General features: G+C 38.4%; 1 protein-coding gene across 2 annotated transcripts in view; it reads right to left on the reverse strand.

Annotated features, from left to right (window-relative positions):
- st18 (ST18 C2H2C-type zinc finger transcription factor) overlaps positions 1 to 15,569 on the reverse strand; it is a 41,105-nt gene continuing 25,536 nt past the window's right edge. The window contains exons 7-23 of one of the 2 annotated variants that reach the window (XM_005721460.1): positions 13,016 to 13,726; positions 12,194 to 12,328; positions 11,198 to 11,288; positions 11,010 to 11,102; positions 10,269 to 10,477; positions 9,784 to 9,983; positions 7,667 to 7,912; positions 6,511 to 6,620; positions 5,855 to 5,917; positions 5,474 to 5,542; positions 5,144 to 5,206; positions 4,725 to 4,805; positions 3,056 to 3,277; positions 2,814 to 2,902; positions 2,558 to 2,661; positions 2,313 to 2,456; positions 1 to 2,174 (exon numbers count right to left, since the gene is read on the reverse strand). In XM_005721460.1, the coding sequence (XP_005721517.1) occupies positions 2,034 to 2,174; positions 2,313 to 2,456; positions 2,558 to 2,661; positions 2,814 to 2,902; positions 3,056 to 3,277; positions 4,725 to 4,805; positions 5,144 to 5,206; positions 5,474 to 5,542; positions 5,855 to 5,917; positions 6,511 to 6,620; positions 7,667 to 7,912; positions 9,784 to 9,983; positions 10,269 to 10,477; positions 11,010 to 11,102; positions 11,198 to 11,288; positions 12,194 to 12,328; positions 13,016 to 13,726 (2,771 nt within the window). In that variant the 3' untranslated portion in view covers positions 1 to 2,033. Of the gene's footprint in view, positions 2,175 to 2,312; positions 2,460 to 2,557; positions 2,662 to 2,813; positions 2,903 to 3,055; positions 3,278 to 4,724; positions 4,806 to 5,143; positions 5,207 to 5,473; positions 5,543 to 5,854; positions 5,918 to 6,510; positions 6,624 to 7,666; positions 7,913 to 9,783; positions 9,984 to 10,268; positions 10,478 to 11,009; positions 11,103 to 11,197; positions 11,289 to 12,193; positions 12,329 to 13,015; positions 13,727 to 15,569 lie in introns of both variants that reach the window. The other variant, XM_005721459.1, reaches the window with a different exon arrangement.

Consider the following 15,569-nt stretch of genomic DNA (forward strand, 5'->3'; position numbering starts at 1 on the left):
TGAAAAGTTTATTTCTACCATACACAAACTGTACAACACAGCGCATATCTTTATTATGAAATATTAAAAGTAATAGGAAGTTTAAATTTACAAACTACCTTAACTGAAAAAAGCATTACATTTTAATGTAAAAGAAAAGAAAAATACAGTACAATTTCATATCATACTAATATCGTTCCACAAAAAAGCATTTCACATTACAAAACATCAAATACTAACAGGGAAAAAAATAAATATTATTCACAAAACTTCCTGAGCAAACAATGTGTGGTATAGGAATTACATATAAGAAGTTACAAAGAAAAAGATCGTTAGATTTAAAGACTGTGATTCAGTTTTTAAAAGATTAAAATAGTTTAAAATGTGTCGAGTATTTGGATAAAACAGGGTCTTGTTTTTCTGTAATTTGGCTCTTCTGCTGTTACATTTTCATCTTCAAAATGTCCTAGGCTACATGTTGTTGATGTCTTTTTGCAGAAATTAAAAGAAATGTATTGCTGAAATGGATAGCTCTTTTTTTTTTTATTATCTGGGGATTAACCAGCCGGTCCTTTTCTTTTATCAAAGGTCAGTATGGGCAACTAAAAACACAAAAGAACTCATATACAAAAGTGCAATTGATGCAAACAAACAACTGATTAGCCAACAACTATCATTTTTCTATATTTTTTTATTTTTTTGCTTGTAATGATTGAAACTAAAATGCAGGTTGCAGTGGTCGTCAGCTCGGTTTTGAAATAGCTACTATTCAAATCTGCCCAAGGATGTTCAAACTGTAAGACTGGCTGAAATGTTAAGGCCTTTAAGCAGATAAGAGATATCCACTCCTTCTTATTTGCCCCCTCTCTGCGCTATCAAAGAAAACAAAACAAAACAAATTAACACCAGACTTTCAATCTCAGTCATGATATTTCAAAACCTGACTCTGAGATTACAGCTACTGAGACAACGGCTTTCAAACAGTCATCAGGAACGTTTCCGCCTATGAAAATAATTGTACTGTATATTAAATCAGACACCATTCACATAATACTGTCCTACCACAAAACATAGTACTTGTATATTTTTATGGATTCATATACATTTAGGCACATACTATATGCACACTAAAAGTGTGCACAGAAGGCAGTTTAATATCTATATTTTTTTGTTTTGTTTTTTAAAAAAAAGAAAGACATCTTGACAAAGTGATCGTTTTGATTTTTGTTGCACTCTTTTTGTGGTCACACTATGCAAAGCAGTATCCGACATTCAGTTCACAGAATGATGTTGCATTTTTGCTCAGTGTCACCTCCTCATTGCATTCAGCTGTTATTGGTTGAGTAGAAAAAGGTACAGTACATTTGCATTGCAATTTCTTTTTTTTTTCTTTTAAATCTTGGTGTTCACTTTGTCTTACCATACATTCAGTCTCCAATAAGGAAAGAAAGCAATGCTTAAAAACATTGATGCTTAGTAGTTTTGGTAGGTTTTCACTTTGAAGGGAGATTCAACTTATGTTCTAATAATAATAATAATAATGATAATAATAATAATACTAACAATAATATAGGTTTTTCAACACTAGGTGGCGAAAGTATGCCATGAAATTGGAATGTGCTTCTATGTAATTTACAATGTGCAGAAAGTCAAACTGATTTCTCAAATATTACGCATTTACAGTTTTTAGAAATAAATAAAAATCGAGGAAATAAATACACTGATGAACAAATATAGTAATAAATAGCAATAATATAAGAGTGACATGAACACATACAGATTAAAATCAAGCAAACCATACAAAATAATTAAGTGCAAGAGGGGTTAAAAAAACAAATCTCACCAGGATAAACATATCGAGTGAATGCAGAAACAGTAGAAGCATTACAAATCTGGCTGGTAATTTTCTCAGTGCAGTGTATTTACCGGAAAATGCCAAACACATTTCCGAAAGCCTTGTCTTATACATGCAGCCAAGCCAGCACTCTTCAGTAAAATAGAGCTATCTAGTGTCATTATCCCAAGTCAAAGAAACCTCTTGGTAGCTCCACAGCTTAAACATGGATGCCCTTAATAGCCTGTTTGATATTATCCAAGAGGGCCTTGCACTCTGGAGAGTATTCATGCTCCGAGTTGTTGTACATATCAGTTAATGTGTTCACATAGGCTTCAAAATTATGCTCACTGATGGGCCCCTGCAACAAAAACATGTTTGACTATTAGTGAAAACAGCACAGCAGAAATGACAATTTCAGGAAAATGATTATTTATTTTTTTCTGGACAGGTTAAACACTGTGAGCTGGAGTGGATACTGTGGTCAAGGTTACTGTACCATTTGAGGCAGCTGAATGTCTGTTAGACTGTTAATAAGAGCTTGGCTTAGGTGAGCCAGCTCCTTCAGTAGGCTATCGTTGTGCTGTTCGATCATCTTGTTTTCCTCTTCAATTGTCTTCAGGTTACATTCCATAGAGGAGATCTGCTTTCGGGTACAAAACAACAGGGATCTCATCAAATTGAGCGGGCAAAGATCTCGCGCCTTTATTTTAGCCAATGATTTTTGTGAGAGTAAATACTTACCTGGGTTTGGAGCTGCATCATGTCTGCTTCTATTTTCATGTTGGATTCGTTCAGTTCTTTTATTTCATGATCCAGATGTTGAATATCATCTTTGTTTTCAACACCTGGGTTAGAGGAGATAGTCTAATTTATCATGTTCCAGCCGAGATCACAGATTTTTTTATTTTATTCATTCACTGGGTTTTTTTGTACCAGTATATGTCTCACTAATAGAAAAAAAACTTGCCATGCCACACAAAATGTCAGAGTAGCTTACCACTGCTGGCTTTAAATTTGATAGTCATCATCTCTTCCTCGGAGTACTTTTTCTTGATATTTTGTGCGTTCAGCGGGCAACCGGACAAACTAGTTCAGCAGGCCATAAATGACAATTTTAGACAGGAGAAAATCACCAAAACTACTAAACTTTAACATCTTCAAGACTGTGGATAGAGTAAGACTGCAACATGTCGACTAGCGGTATTGTTTAGAGATAAAATGGAGGACAGGCGGCCTCACCTTCTGTGAGTGGCAAACACATTATTGGCATGTCCAAGGCCATTGCAGCCAGGCAAGGGACAATGGGGCAGTTCCTGTTTATTGGACTTCCAGGCAAAGGGCATCCCATTGATGGACGACTCCTTCTGTCTTTTGGCAGCGAGTGGACAACTGCCTGCACTGCGGTGGGATGTGTATTTTCCCGATATATGGCCCTGTCCGTCACATCCAATTACCGGACACCTACCGTAGTGACAAACAAAGAGGATGAGGCGCTGAAAACATGCATACACTACGGAAAAATCTAACTAGCTTGCATTTAATAACATTTGTTATTTTTTGTGCTACCCACTGAACAAAATCCATCCAGCTGCGCAAAAACAACAGCAACTGCTTTATTGTCACACTGCAAAAAAAATAATAAAAAAAATCTCTGGGACCATTAAAATAAAAAAAAATCTCTTTCAATAACTAGACCGGAAGATTTGTTAACCATTAAGTTGATTAATCCATCTAAATGCTGATTAAAAAATGAAGTCGCCAAAAACTAGAGATGGGCTATGAAAAATCACATTAACTGTAAGTAACTAATCCTCTAAACTTGAGTTTGAATGGGCCCTCTGTTCACTGTATACATTTCCAGGTGGATGGTATTTGTGTTTGAAAACATAAGCACAACTCACATTGAATATCATTAAGAGTTTGTCAGTTGCATTTTCAGGCCTGTTTTCTGCAGGTCAGTAATGGAGTGACATGAATTACAGATAATTGTCATGTATCCCCTCATGCGAAAGAATGTAATTTGGAGGTGGCTAACCCTTTCCCTTATTGATAAAGGTGAAAGGTCACCTGAGATGATACAAATGGCACACATGCTGTGGAGTGCTGCTGCAAAAAGCCTGTTTCAGCATTTTGTTACTCAACAGCAAAGCAGCACTTAGAGGACAAAACAACACCGGTCCCATTACTTACATCTACCACAGGTAGGTAGCTTGATGCAAGGCACCCGGACAATGGAGGCATGCCATATGGCCCACTATTTACAATAATCTAGGGACATTTGCTACCCTCCCCCTTTCTCTTCCTTTCTCTCTTAATGTGTATGAGATCTATTCCAGTTTAATTCCTAAGCTCGTGCCCTTGCATTAGTAATTAAAAAAAAAAAAAAAAAAAAAAATCAGTGTCCAGATGTATAAGTAAACAAGGGCTCATATATCAGACTTTGGATTTAAGCTGCAAATCAATTCCATTATATTTTTTTTCCAATAACACTTTAACAGACAACAGTGATTAAGCTCCAAATGAGTGCAATGCCATCACAGCCGGCAATTCAACATTTTCTTAATATACTATAATTATAAAGAAAGCACTCTGTGAAGAGTGATAAGCCAGATATCCCATTCAGAAAATAGAAAAAAAATACAAAAACCCTGGTGAAATCCTGCAGAAAAAAAAACATGTTACTAATCCTTTGAAAATAATTCACTAATGTTAGGACAAGAGAAGTATTATTTTCTTTGTTTAACTTAATGGCCTCCAGGTACTATACCCCAGGGCACAAAAGCATGACGCATTTTCCCAATGTTTTCTGTTGTTTTATTTTTAAAACAGAAAAAAAAGCAAACAAAAAACAAACAAACATGACAGCATAGGATGAGCAAAAAAGAAAAAAGAAAGAAAAAAATCATACTTAAGCTCTTGCTCATCTTTGTCATCCTTGTTTGGTGTGAGCTTCAAACCTCCTTTTCTGGCACGTGGACATCCTGACAAGCTGAAAATGGTTGGAGACAGTGAGTTAACTTGAAAGAATCTATTCATGAGGTACAATAAAGGCTGGAATTGTACAGGCAGCCGTGAGGTTTAGGAAGTTGCAATTTTTTCATGTTTTAAAAAAAAAAAAAAAAGATAAGTTTTACTGCATTAGCACATATGTAGCTGAAATGTGCCTATAGATGGATAGACAGATAAAAAGGCAGTCAAATGAATCGAGAAAAACAAGAAATCAAAAAGTGCAGCGTGTTTTTAAAGTGAGACTTTCACCATCTGTTTGAATGCCATGCATCTGACAAATGTATTTCATGCTCAGTTGTGATGATTTCTCTCAGCTACCTTCTGTGCGAAGCATAGTTCCCAGTCACATGTCCAGATCCATCACAACCAGGTGTTGGGCACCTGCAGGTTGAGAGACACAGAGACCAGGTGCTTTTTACAGCAAAAGACTGGGAGCAGAGCTGGGGATTCATGCTAATATGCAGAAAAGTAGCACAAATAGAAAACAACTTCATGTTGAGTAAATGGAAATCATGCATAATGTGAAGTGAAAAGGGAAAGGAAAAGGAAAGGAAGGAAAACAAGATGACCCAAGCTGAAGCAAAAACAAGCTGCCTAGTTTAATGTGAAAAATCCTTTAGCAACAATAACAGTTTTCAGAACACATACTTTAGTTCCTGAGAGTTGGCTGCCATCAGTGATTTGAGTGTTTTGTCAGCGAGGGGACATCCAGACACACTAGAGAGGATAAAGAGCTAACAGTCATTTTAATTCACTCTTTGATCACGACTGAATTAAATAATCTTAATACAATGCACTGCATATTTATACAAAATTACTTTAAAAAAACACAATTCTGCTTGTTCGTCACGAGAAAGCTTTTTTGTGTCATCACATTTTTAGCACATGACATATGCTGCAAAAAACCCTACGAGCTACAAGTGACAAGTTTTCACTTGTAATAATCAACATAATTAAACAATAAGCATTGTTTCCCTTGTCTATATATCTGCTAGCTGGTACTAATGAGAGTGTAATTAATTACAGTACCTCCGATGTGATGCATAATTCCCCGTCACATGGCCACTGCCGTCACAGCCTGGGGTCGGACAGCTGCATGAGAACACAAAGCATTTAATACGCAGATTACTCCACTTCCCACAGACTTTCCCAAGCTTGAACTGAATCTTTCTTATACAGGGGGAACCTTTTTATGTTCATTAGAGAGAAAAAAAGAGTTAGTACAGCGGAAAGTTTAGTAGAAATTTTTCATTACATTGCTCAACATTCAGTTTAATAATGACTCTGAATGTCACAGGGGAGGGGATCTGGTGGGGGGGGGGGTGCTGTGCTGCGGAAACTAGAGGATCCTACGTTTCTCGTGAGGAGACCCAGCAGAGCATGCACTCTAACTACAAAGAGTCAAGAGTTGTGTTAAGCTTAGGTCGGACATACGGGGAGAAAACTCACTTTTTAAATAGATACATTTCTTCTCCACATGAACCTGCAGACATACCAGTTACAATCATATGTAACAGTGAGTTTCATTCCAGTGTTTTGACCCACTATTGGAACAAATGTATGGTTTGGAGTGACACTTTTTCTTATTAATACTGACCATCTGCCAGCTAAAAGGAATGATCACATCACACGTGTCTGGCTCGATAAAGCTGCTGCGAGATGTTTCGCTGTTTAATCCCACATACCTCAGAAGCTCTTTCTTCGAATCCCGTAATGGCAGCTTGGCCTTGGAGCTTAACATGCTGCTATCTCCCTGGTAGTGTTGGTCTTCCAAGGAGACCTGATCATAATCCTCCTGCTGAGGCAGAAATAAAATAACAGCATGACCTTAACTGTCCGAAGTATCAGACATCACTCTGCAATGACCTGAAAGTGAATAATTAACAAAATCCCTGAATAATACTCTTAAAACAAGTCCTGGGGGTTGCGGTGCACGACGCAGACGAGATTACACTTGCGGTAGTAAACCACACACCCATTTAAAGTCATATTTAATCCACGTGTTGTTTGTGATGTACAAACTCGACGTATGGGCCTTCTTTTCTGTGCCATCACCAGATGTTGTGTGTGATGTAAAAGCAGGGCAAATTTGACAACTCTTAATACGTGGTACAAATGAATACCACCTGTGAGATCAAAAGAAACGAAACCTTTAGAGCCCAGATTAGACTCATTCAGACCCTCGGGCAATAGATAAGCACGTCCTCAGTGTAAATATAATTCATACATCTTATAGATTAACAGATTTGGCTCGAGCTTCTGCTTGGCCTTAGAACATGTCTCCATAAATGCTCTTAGAAACACTGCATGTCATTCAGCCTGGGGGCGAGGTCTACACTTGGATTTTTTTTTAAATTTTTTTAGGTAGGTTTAAGTTTATTTTTAGTCAAACTATTGAGTAAAACTGAGTAAATCTGGCAGCACTGATACATTTTTTGTTTGTTTTAATTCCTGTCGGTAAGGAAATGCTATGAAACAACAATCAAGGTGAAAATGAAATGGTAACACATATCAGGATACTAAATTCCTGAAAATTCATTTTTCCCCCCAGTTTCCTTACAAGATCTGTGTAATCTGGTGACAATGACAGAGAAACTGAAGAATTAAGAATTCAGCGGGTAGATTTTGGGAAATGACTGCAGATGGTATATTTAATAGCTAAATACATGAATAAAACACACACAAAAAAAGAACCTAATTAGTCCTGGAGGGAGTTCAGGCATTAACTTATTTGGTTTATTTTCTTATTTATATTTTGTCTCGCATATAAATTCATCATTTGACCCGAACATTTCTGATTTGGATAATCCAAATCTTGTTTAATTTACTTCTTTTTTTTACCTCTTTGTCCTGTAAAACGCGAGCTTTGCTGAAGTTGACAGGGATGGGGCTCTCCCAGCTGTCTCTCTCACACAGCGGCTGGTAGAAGGCGGGGCTGATGAGCACACTCCCACCTTTGGCCACAGCGGACTCAGGGGGAGACAGCGGGTCGTCGGGAGGCGTCCTGCTCTGGGCTTTTACGTTTTCCTTGCACTTCTTCATGCTCAGGTCCAGGGTACCGTTTTCATCCACCTCTATGAGCATGTCCTAAAGACAACAAAGGTGAAATGCACAAAATCTGATGTGCTACAGAAGAGTACAATAAATCGGATGTGGCTTATGAAAACAAATAAGCCAGAGGATAAAATTAAAAGGCATTCTCTAATTACAGCCTCAGGAATGTAAATAAGACAGCACAATACCTCATTAATATGACAATGAGGCAATATGGCAGACTTGAACCCCAGTAACATTTCTCTGTAAACACGAAAACTGACTTGAAAAGCAGCGCAAACAAACAGTGTATTTAAATAATACATACGGTGGTTATCTCACGCCAGACAAAGTACCAAACTAAGCCAGCGTTAATTCTGCTGAACACAAAAAAAAATATAATCACTGGTGTGTAGTTTTTCAGTGACAGCTGTGTCATCTGTTTTCTGGGACACACAACCAAGATGGCAGCTGGGGGGTGGCTGCTGGTTTTAGGTCATCATTATTATAGCAAAAATTAAAAAGCTTAATGTGGCATAAGTTTCCCCGCTGACAGATGTGTTTGTCGTTTTTGTGCTGAAACGCAATAGCATGATGACTTATGGCTGTTTTATGGCATTAAAAGTTGTACCTCATTAGATGTTAAAATCCTTTCCCATAAATGGAACCAATTATTCAATCCATATGTTTCATTAGACCCTATACATCATTATTTTTTGTAACAAAGAGAAGTGTGTGTGTGTGAGATCTTTCAAATTAATTAAAGGGGATAATTTTCATGAACACTGGATGAGGCCGTCCAGTTTAATTATCCAGCCATTTGATGGTGTGTGTACCTAATCAAAATAACATCACTGTAAAACTAAAGGATGCGCAGAGTTTTTGTGATTTATTTTCCCTCTAACGTCAGCTGGAGCTAAAAACAAAGACTCTAAATCTATATGTGTTTTTTTCCATATAACTGACATGTAAATACGGCCTTTAAACGTGCAAAATTATTCCGTTTTCAGCGAGCGTTTTTCTGCATTTGATATTTCAAAGCGTATAAGTTAAAGCACCAGACGACATATCACACTCTAAATATGGCCCCCTTTTTTTCAGACTTGAAAGCTGTTCTTTATTTTGTACGTCTCTCCAAGACAACTAAGCTGTAAACGAGAACAGATGATTAACTTGCTAACACTGTTTTATTCATTCAGTGGGCTGGTACCTGGTACAGGGCCACATTCTCAGCTCAACAAGCTGGGAGACAAGGATCTGTGCTGTGTAGGTGTGGAAACCTTGAATCATCTACAGTACAGTGTGCATGTATGTAACCCACAGAATGCGATCAATATTAATCATGAAGTGACTTGGAAAAAAAGTTGACTACAATGCCATATTACAGATAATGACAGCAGAAGAGATTTTGGATCTATGCTCTTCTCCAAAAAGAGTTTGGATTTTGTGTGAATTAAACTTTTGCTATGTTAACTCCTTTATCTGATGGGCTTAATCCACTCAAATGCTTTTAAAGACTATCTGGTGTAGACACACAGCCTATGCTGGATCATATAACTAAGCAAAATATCCTCTGCCATCTGCAGCGGGCAAGATGCATTCTCAGACAACAGTTCAAGGTTTTTACATGCCAGCTGATGTCGAAACAAAATACAATACCACATGTTTTATTAAAAAAAAAGGCGAGTAGTTGTAATTGAGAAAGAAGGCTGATTGTACTTCTTCTTTTGATGTGATTACACAAATTTTCATTTGTGTACATTAAAGCTTTATAGAGTGGAAACCTCCTTGTTTTTGTGCCACCAGAGTGCCAGGCTCTCTTTGCCAAATCCAGTCTTTTGATGTCTTCCCTTTTTATACACAAATCAGAGTTCCTTTAAAAATGACCACATTAAATACCTTTCCAAGTGGTCTAATTTGATTACCTTTGTGGAGGTTGCCAAGGGCCGGTCGGCGACAGCCTCCATGTTCTTCCGGTAGCGGGTGGAGAGGTTAAGGATGGCGGCTGTCGCTGCTGCGGCTTGGAGACCGTCTTCTTTTTTGAATTGACTCGGCGGGCTGTGTTGACCAGAGGTGGGCAGGCGGCCACCTGGAGCACCAAGGAAGCCAGGATACTGCTGAGGGGCTAAAAGACAAATAATTAGCAAATCATTTAGATATTGAGACACCAGGTGTTCAACCCAAACTTAAAAGTACCCAGAAAAAAGAGGAGATTTTTTGTTGTTGTTTTAGCATCAATCACAGATATTTAAATAAAGGCCAGTCTTTGCAAATATATACAATGTAGATCTGTGTCGTATGTAGATAGAGGTTGTAATTAGTGGCTAAAAAAAAGCATCCACATTTATCCAACATCCTTATTTACAAGTGTTTTTTTGTTTGTTTTTTTCAAAAAATGTGTGAAACTTACAATCAGGGTAATGCATCATTTCTGGGTCCTGGTTGGTCCCCATCAGAGGCTGCTTGCCGAAGACTTGTGCATCAAAGCTGGCGTAATCAAAGCGAATTCTGCTGTACTTGTCCATGTCTTTTGTGAGGCTAGTTTGTAAGGCTGCTACCGGGTGAGAGAGCCTATAGTTCAGCTGGTTCATCTCGAATTTCTTTATTAGGCCGAGGGCTCTACGAGGAGGAAAACAGATGACAATAAAATGCTTTACCGTGGTAAAGAATCGCCTAGGAACTTGTGAGAAAGGTGCTTAGAAAGTTAATATAAAGCAGTAAAGAGCAGACATTGTTTTTAACCATTGAGGGATGCCAGTGCTTTTGTACACTCAGAGTCTGGGATCTGATGTGTGTTGTAGATCCACAGCCAGGTTGCCAGACTAATTAATATAGTAGGAGTGGGCATCCTGCCCATGATATATCCACAGGGAACAAAGAGTTCTGCTCTTTTATCATCTCTAATAGAGAGGAACTCACAGGGACCAGCAACCATTGCTTATGTCTGCTTGGAAAGCTCAAAATAGGCATGTTCTGCTGGGATTGCTGAATAAAAATATTCTACACCGCCCTTAACAGTAATAGTGTTTATCACTTTTTTGCATAACCTCAGTTATGTCTGTAGAACTTCAGTCCACTACAGAGCTCGCTGTAATTATTTTCCTGCATGTGACCACACTGAGAGCACTGAAAACGTCATGTGGCATAATACCTCGGTGAGCGGTCAGGTGTTTGTCTGCATTTCAGGCTCTCATCCTGAGGTTTGGAGACTTTCACTGCAGCAGCGATGGGGCAGCCTGAGAGACTGGTTGGGGAGGAAATCAAACACATTAGCCTAATACTGTAACTCATGTATAAACAGGGTGCAGAGTTTCTAATGGATTTCTCCTGTGGATGTACCTCCGGTGGGTGCTACGGTTGCTGTTGACATGGCCTCTTCCTGTGCACCCAGGCGTAGGACATTTGAGGACGTTCTCGTGCATCGCCAGGACTGAGGGGATGACAAAGAACAGACAGACATGACATAAGCTCAGATAAGCAAAGATAAACATTTCTAAATTAGCAACATGCGAGACATAATCAAGCTTAAAGATTAGGATGGTAAACACACAACGTATATATATGCCGAGCATTTTGGAAATAAAACAAATACATTTTCCTGCATTAAGTGAAGATTTATATAACCGGCACATTAGAGCCTACACAGCAAAGATCCTACAGAGACAGAAGAAGAAGAAAAAACACACACGCACACACAAACGGCTTTTCTCATTGTGAGGAATGCTGTAATGTGGCTGAAATGTAAATAGCTTAGTGCAAAGAGAGAGCGTAACAAGACAGCTGATTATATTCTTCAAAACAAACACGTCGTTAAAGGTCCGCTCTGTATCCTTAGAAACTTCTTTTCTGTACATATCCTCCAATTAGTTTGTTGGAGTTGTCTATTTATTTTTGAATACTGCGTTAGCTAGCCCTTTGATTTGCAAATACGGCCTCCAGTCTAAGAGCATGTGCTTTTTTGAAAAAGTTAATTACTTTTTCTGTTCCTTTTGTAACATTACTGTTTAATGTTGAATGTTTGTTGAGTTACATTGAAATGACTTAACAATCGCCAATGCGGGGGAAAAAAAAAAAAAGAATTCAATATTCACACATTACAACACATTACGAGAAAAAGAGGGAGGGGGAGAGAGAAAATCCTTTAAGTTTATTTGAAAAGTTTTGTGCACGTCTTTGAATTCAGCTAAATGTATAAGCAGGCCTTTCTTGTTTTGGGCTCGTGCTAAGAGGATTTCAATTACCGTCGGCTGATTGTAAAATGTAAAACTGGTCGTTTTTGTGAGTGTAAACCATCCATTACACTGTTTGCACACACAGAACCGCTTAGTGACTTACTCTCTGGGGGGACTCGGACTTTATGAGGACACCCAGACAGACTCCTGTGATGAGGGTACAGGCCGGTGGCGTGACCAGTGCCATCACAGCCAGGAGTTGGACACTTTATATCCTTTTTATCTGCCCGTGGAGAATCTGTAGAGTCAATAAAGAAAGATTTTACAATAAAGAAAACACCATAACCACTAAGTGATGGCAAAAGGAATGCAGCTACGCTGTCTTTAAGAGTAGAACTAAAGAAATATGAGTGTCATATTATATTGTATATATTGTTCTGAATGCATATTACACAAAGGTCAAGAAACTGAAATATCATGCAAAGTCAGCCTCTCTTTTTTTCACAATACCATCTATTAATCTGTCATTTTAGTTATGGCTGCAGTTTAACGGAGAGCATTCACTTCTTAATGCCCACCCATCGAAAGATTACATCTAGGATTACACATTTAGCTGCAGTCATTTGAAGAATCAGAGGGAAACATGAGAGGTACTTTAGGAGGATTTAAGACTTATGGTCATGGTTAAATATCCAGTTGATTCCTATCAAAATCCAATATTCTGAGTAGACGCAATTCCATCAGAAAATTTTGTTCTTTTTTTATTTTAGACTGTTTATTTATTACTTCACTTGTTGCCAAAATGTTTTTAGTCTTTAAGAGGATTTCCTCCCTCTGATTACCCCACCCCCCTAAAAGAAAATGCTTCTTTTATTCCTTTTAATGTTTTCTGAGCGCCCAATCATCCAAATCACAAGTGGTCCATCTGATTTAAACTGGATGAAACTGGATTTTTCTTTAGATCAACCTTTTTATTTCTTATTACCTTTTCCTCCATGATAGGTGAGTCTGCCGTCCATCTCCATCATTCTGTGGTGCCTCCTCTCGGTGGTCATCTGCTCCATGAGGAACCGGTCCATCTCTCTGTAGGCATGGTGCAGGACCTGCCTTTGCTCTGTCTGCAGAGCTATGGCCTGCTCCAACAGGCTCAGGTTTACCCTCCCTCGGCTCATTTCAAGGCCTCTCTCGTGGAGGCCCAGAGCCCAGGCGTCTAGCCGAGGCGGCCTATCTGCCTCTGCTTCCCCTTCACTGTCCGCCTCCGTGGGGAGCAGCCTGTATCGTAAAGCTTCAGCCTGAAAAATGTTCGCTCTGCCCAGTGGACCACCTAATTCTAAGTGAGGCTCTTCTTTCACGTGCCCATTCCTGCCTGTAACATCTTCAGAGAGTCTGGAAGGACTGCAGTCTGAGCTGTTCACCTTGGCACACAGAGCCAGAGGCTCCCACTCGGCTTCCCTCATGTCTCCATATTGACTCTGTGGCGAGGACGTACTGCTCATCCTGTCGTGACTTTGGTCTTCTTCATTATTAAGAAACTCCTCGTCATCTTCATCCATCAGAGGTTCAGATGTGTCCGGCTCACACTGTGGCGAGCCAACAGACGTAACTTCAGACCAGCCAAGGGAACTGCTGGACTTTGCTGCCACATCATGGCAGCCATTTTTGTTAGTCACTCCATTGACTGTGTTTAAGTTTCCATCTAAAACAATAAGACAACACTGATTATTCTACACGTTCAAGTCTTTGCATGCTGAACTTGCTCATTTGTGACCCTTTAGTCACATAGCATGATAAGAATTGTGCGCCCATGGTAATCTTCTGTAAATCCTTTTAAGGTTTTAGATTTTGTGTTACTTTTCTATGAAAAATATCTTGCGAAAAACATGTTTTTATAACCATTTATGGGATTTAAAAGAGTACATGATGCACTGGAAAGATAATCACAAGGTTGTCAGATTTCCAAGCAATTCCTCAAGCATATTTTAGATAACATACATAAACCTTCATTCTGCTAGTTCAACATGAAACCCAGACATGAGGAAGACAATTGTTTTTTCACTTTGTTGTTGTTTCCAATTGGAGCAACAACCCAATATAGATTTAGGACAAGATTATGAAAGGATTTACACAGTGTTGGGTGGAAAACATCAGTTTATAATTAGTTATGTGTATTTTAAAGTGCAAGCCAAGCAGCAACATGTTGTCATCCGAAAAACCGATTTGAAAAACATAATGTACATCTTGTTTCGAGGGATAAGAGCAAGAAAAGTGAAGAGGATTCCTGCAAACAGAGAATAGAGAAAATAGATAAAAGAGACAAATCTCTGTAAGATGGTGCTGTGTGTGTGGCAGAACCTGATTTAGGAAAAGCCAGCCATACACCGCACTCACAAAACTGATGATAATATTTGTTGGGTACAAACGGGAGCCCGCTTTGCCCACAAAAATGAGAGACTTAGTGAACTTGACCCAAACTTGCTGAAAATGTGAAATCTTTGGCTTAATTTGATTAGATTAAAAAAAAAAGAGCCATTACAGCGCTTTAAAAAATAATAATTTTCAGGGCATTTACATGGAAAATTAATGGTTGTCAAAGTGTCAAAAGCTGAACTGAAAATAAAAATTATCAAGCTTTTACAAGTAAATTTGACTGAAACTGTTAAATTAAAACAGGTGTTTGTGAAATATTGAAATTACATGTCCAATGTGTGATTGTGTACTGTATGCGGAGCACAGAATAGCTGCTGATACGAGCCTTTCCTATGTTCTACATGCTATTTGCTGCCTGAATTTGTGCATGTAATATAATGAGCTTATTAAGATCTTTATTTTTTTTTTTTTGCCTCGACATATTTGCTGCTTACTGGGAAGCTGAACCACATATAATATTATTTGAGATTAAAATCAAAGGCGGGATACTGCAGTAGGAGGTAGATTCATTACGAAAAAGTTTTAACGAATAAAAGCTCTTCAACAAATTCAGATTTTTATTAAATCAAGCAAATTACTCAGTGTTTAGCTTTTGGCATTCTGTATCCTATGTGGGTGTTAAAGAAACCACATATAATGTTTCGAGTGCAGATGAATAAAATATGCACGCATGTCTTCTTATATATAATCTCTTTTTTCCGGCTTATTTTGCTGAGTGCTCTAAATAATTCAATTTGCACCGACCTTTGGCCTCCCATCTTTTTGAATAAATCCAAAAATCCCAGTCATACGCACAGAAAGCCACAAGATTGTGTGAAACCTTATGCACTGAAAGTCTGATCAGTGGAACAGACAAAGAGGGTTAGGGTTATCCCTCAAAATGCATCTGAGACAACGTTTTATTAACGCCACTGATCATATTAAGTCATGGTCAGTGATTAACAATGGAAAGCTATCATCTGGATTGATTCAACAAAATCTCTCTTGATCCTCGAAAATCATACAAACTTATGCGCTATTAAAGCTCTTTGGACTGTGAGGGGTTTTACTTTCAGTAGGCTGCACGGGAAGTCTATATCCTCTTAAGTAGCCACACATTAGAGGCCAAACCA

Source organism: Pundamilia nyererei, unplaced genomic scaffold, assembly GCF_000239375.1.
Source record: "Pundamilia nyererei isolate P.nyererei 1_Seehausen unplaced genomic scaffold, PunNye1.0 scaffold00004, whole genome shotgun sequence".
Taxonomy (NCBI): domain Eukaryota; kingdom Metazoa; phylum Chordata; class Actinopteri; order Cichliformes; family Cichlidae; genus Pundamilia; species Pundamilia nyererei.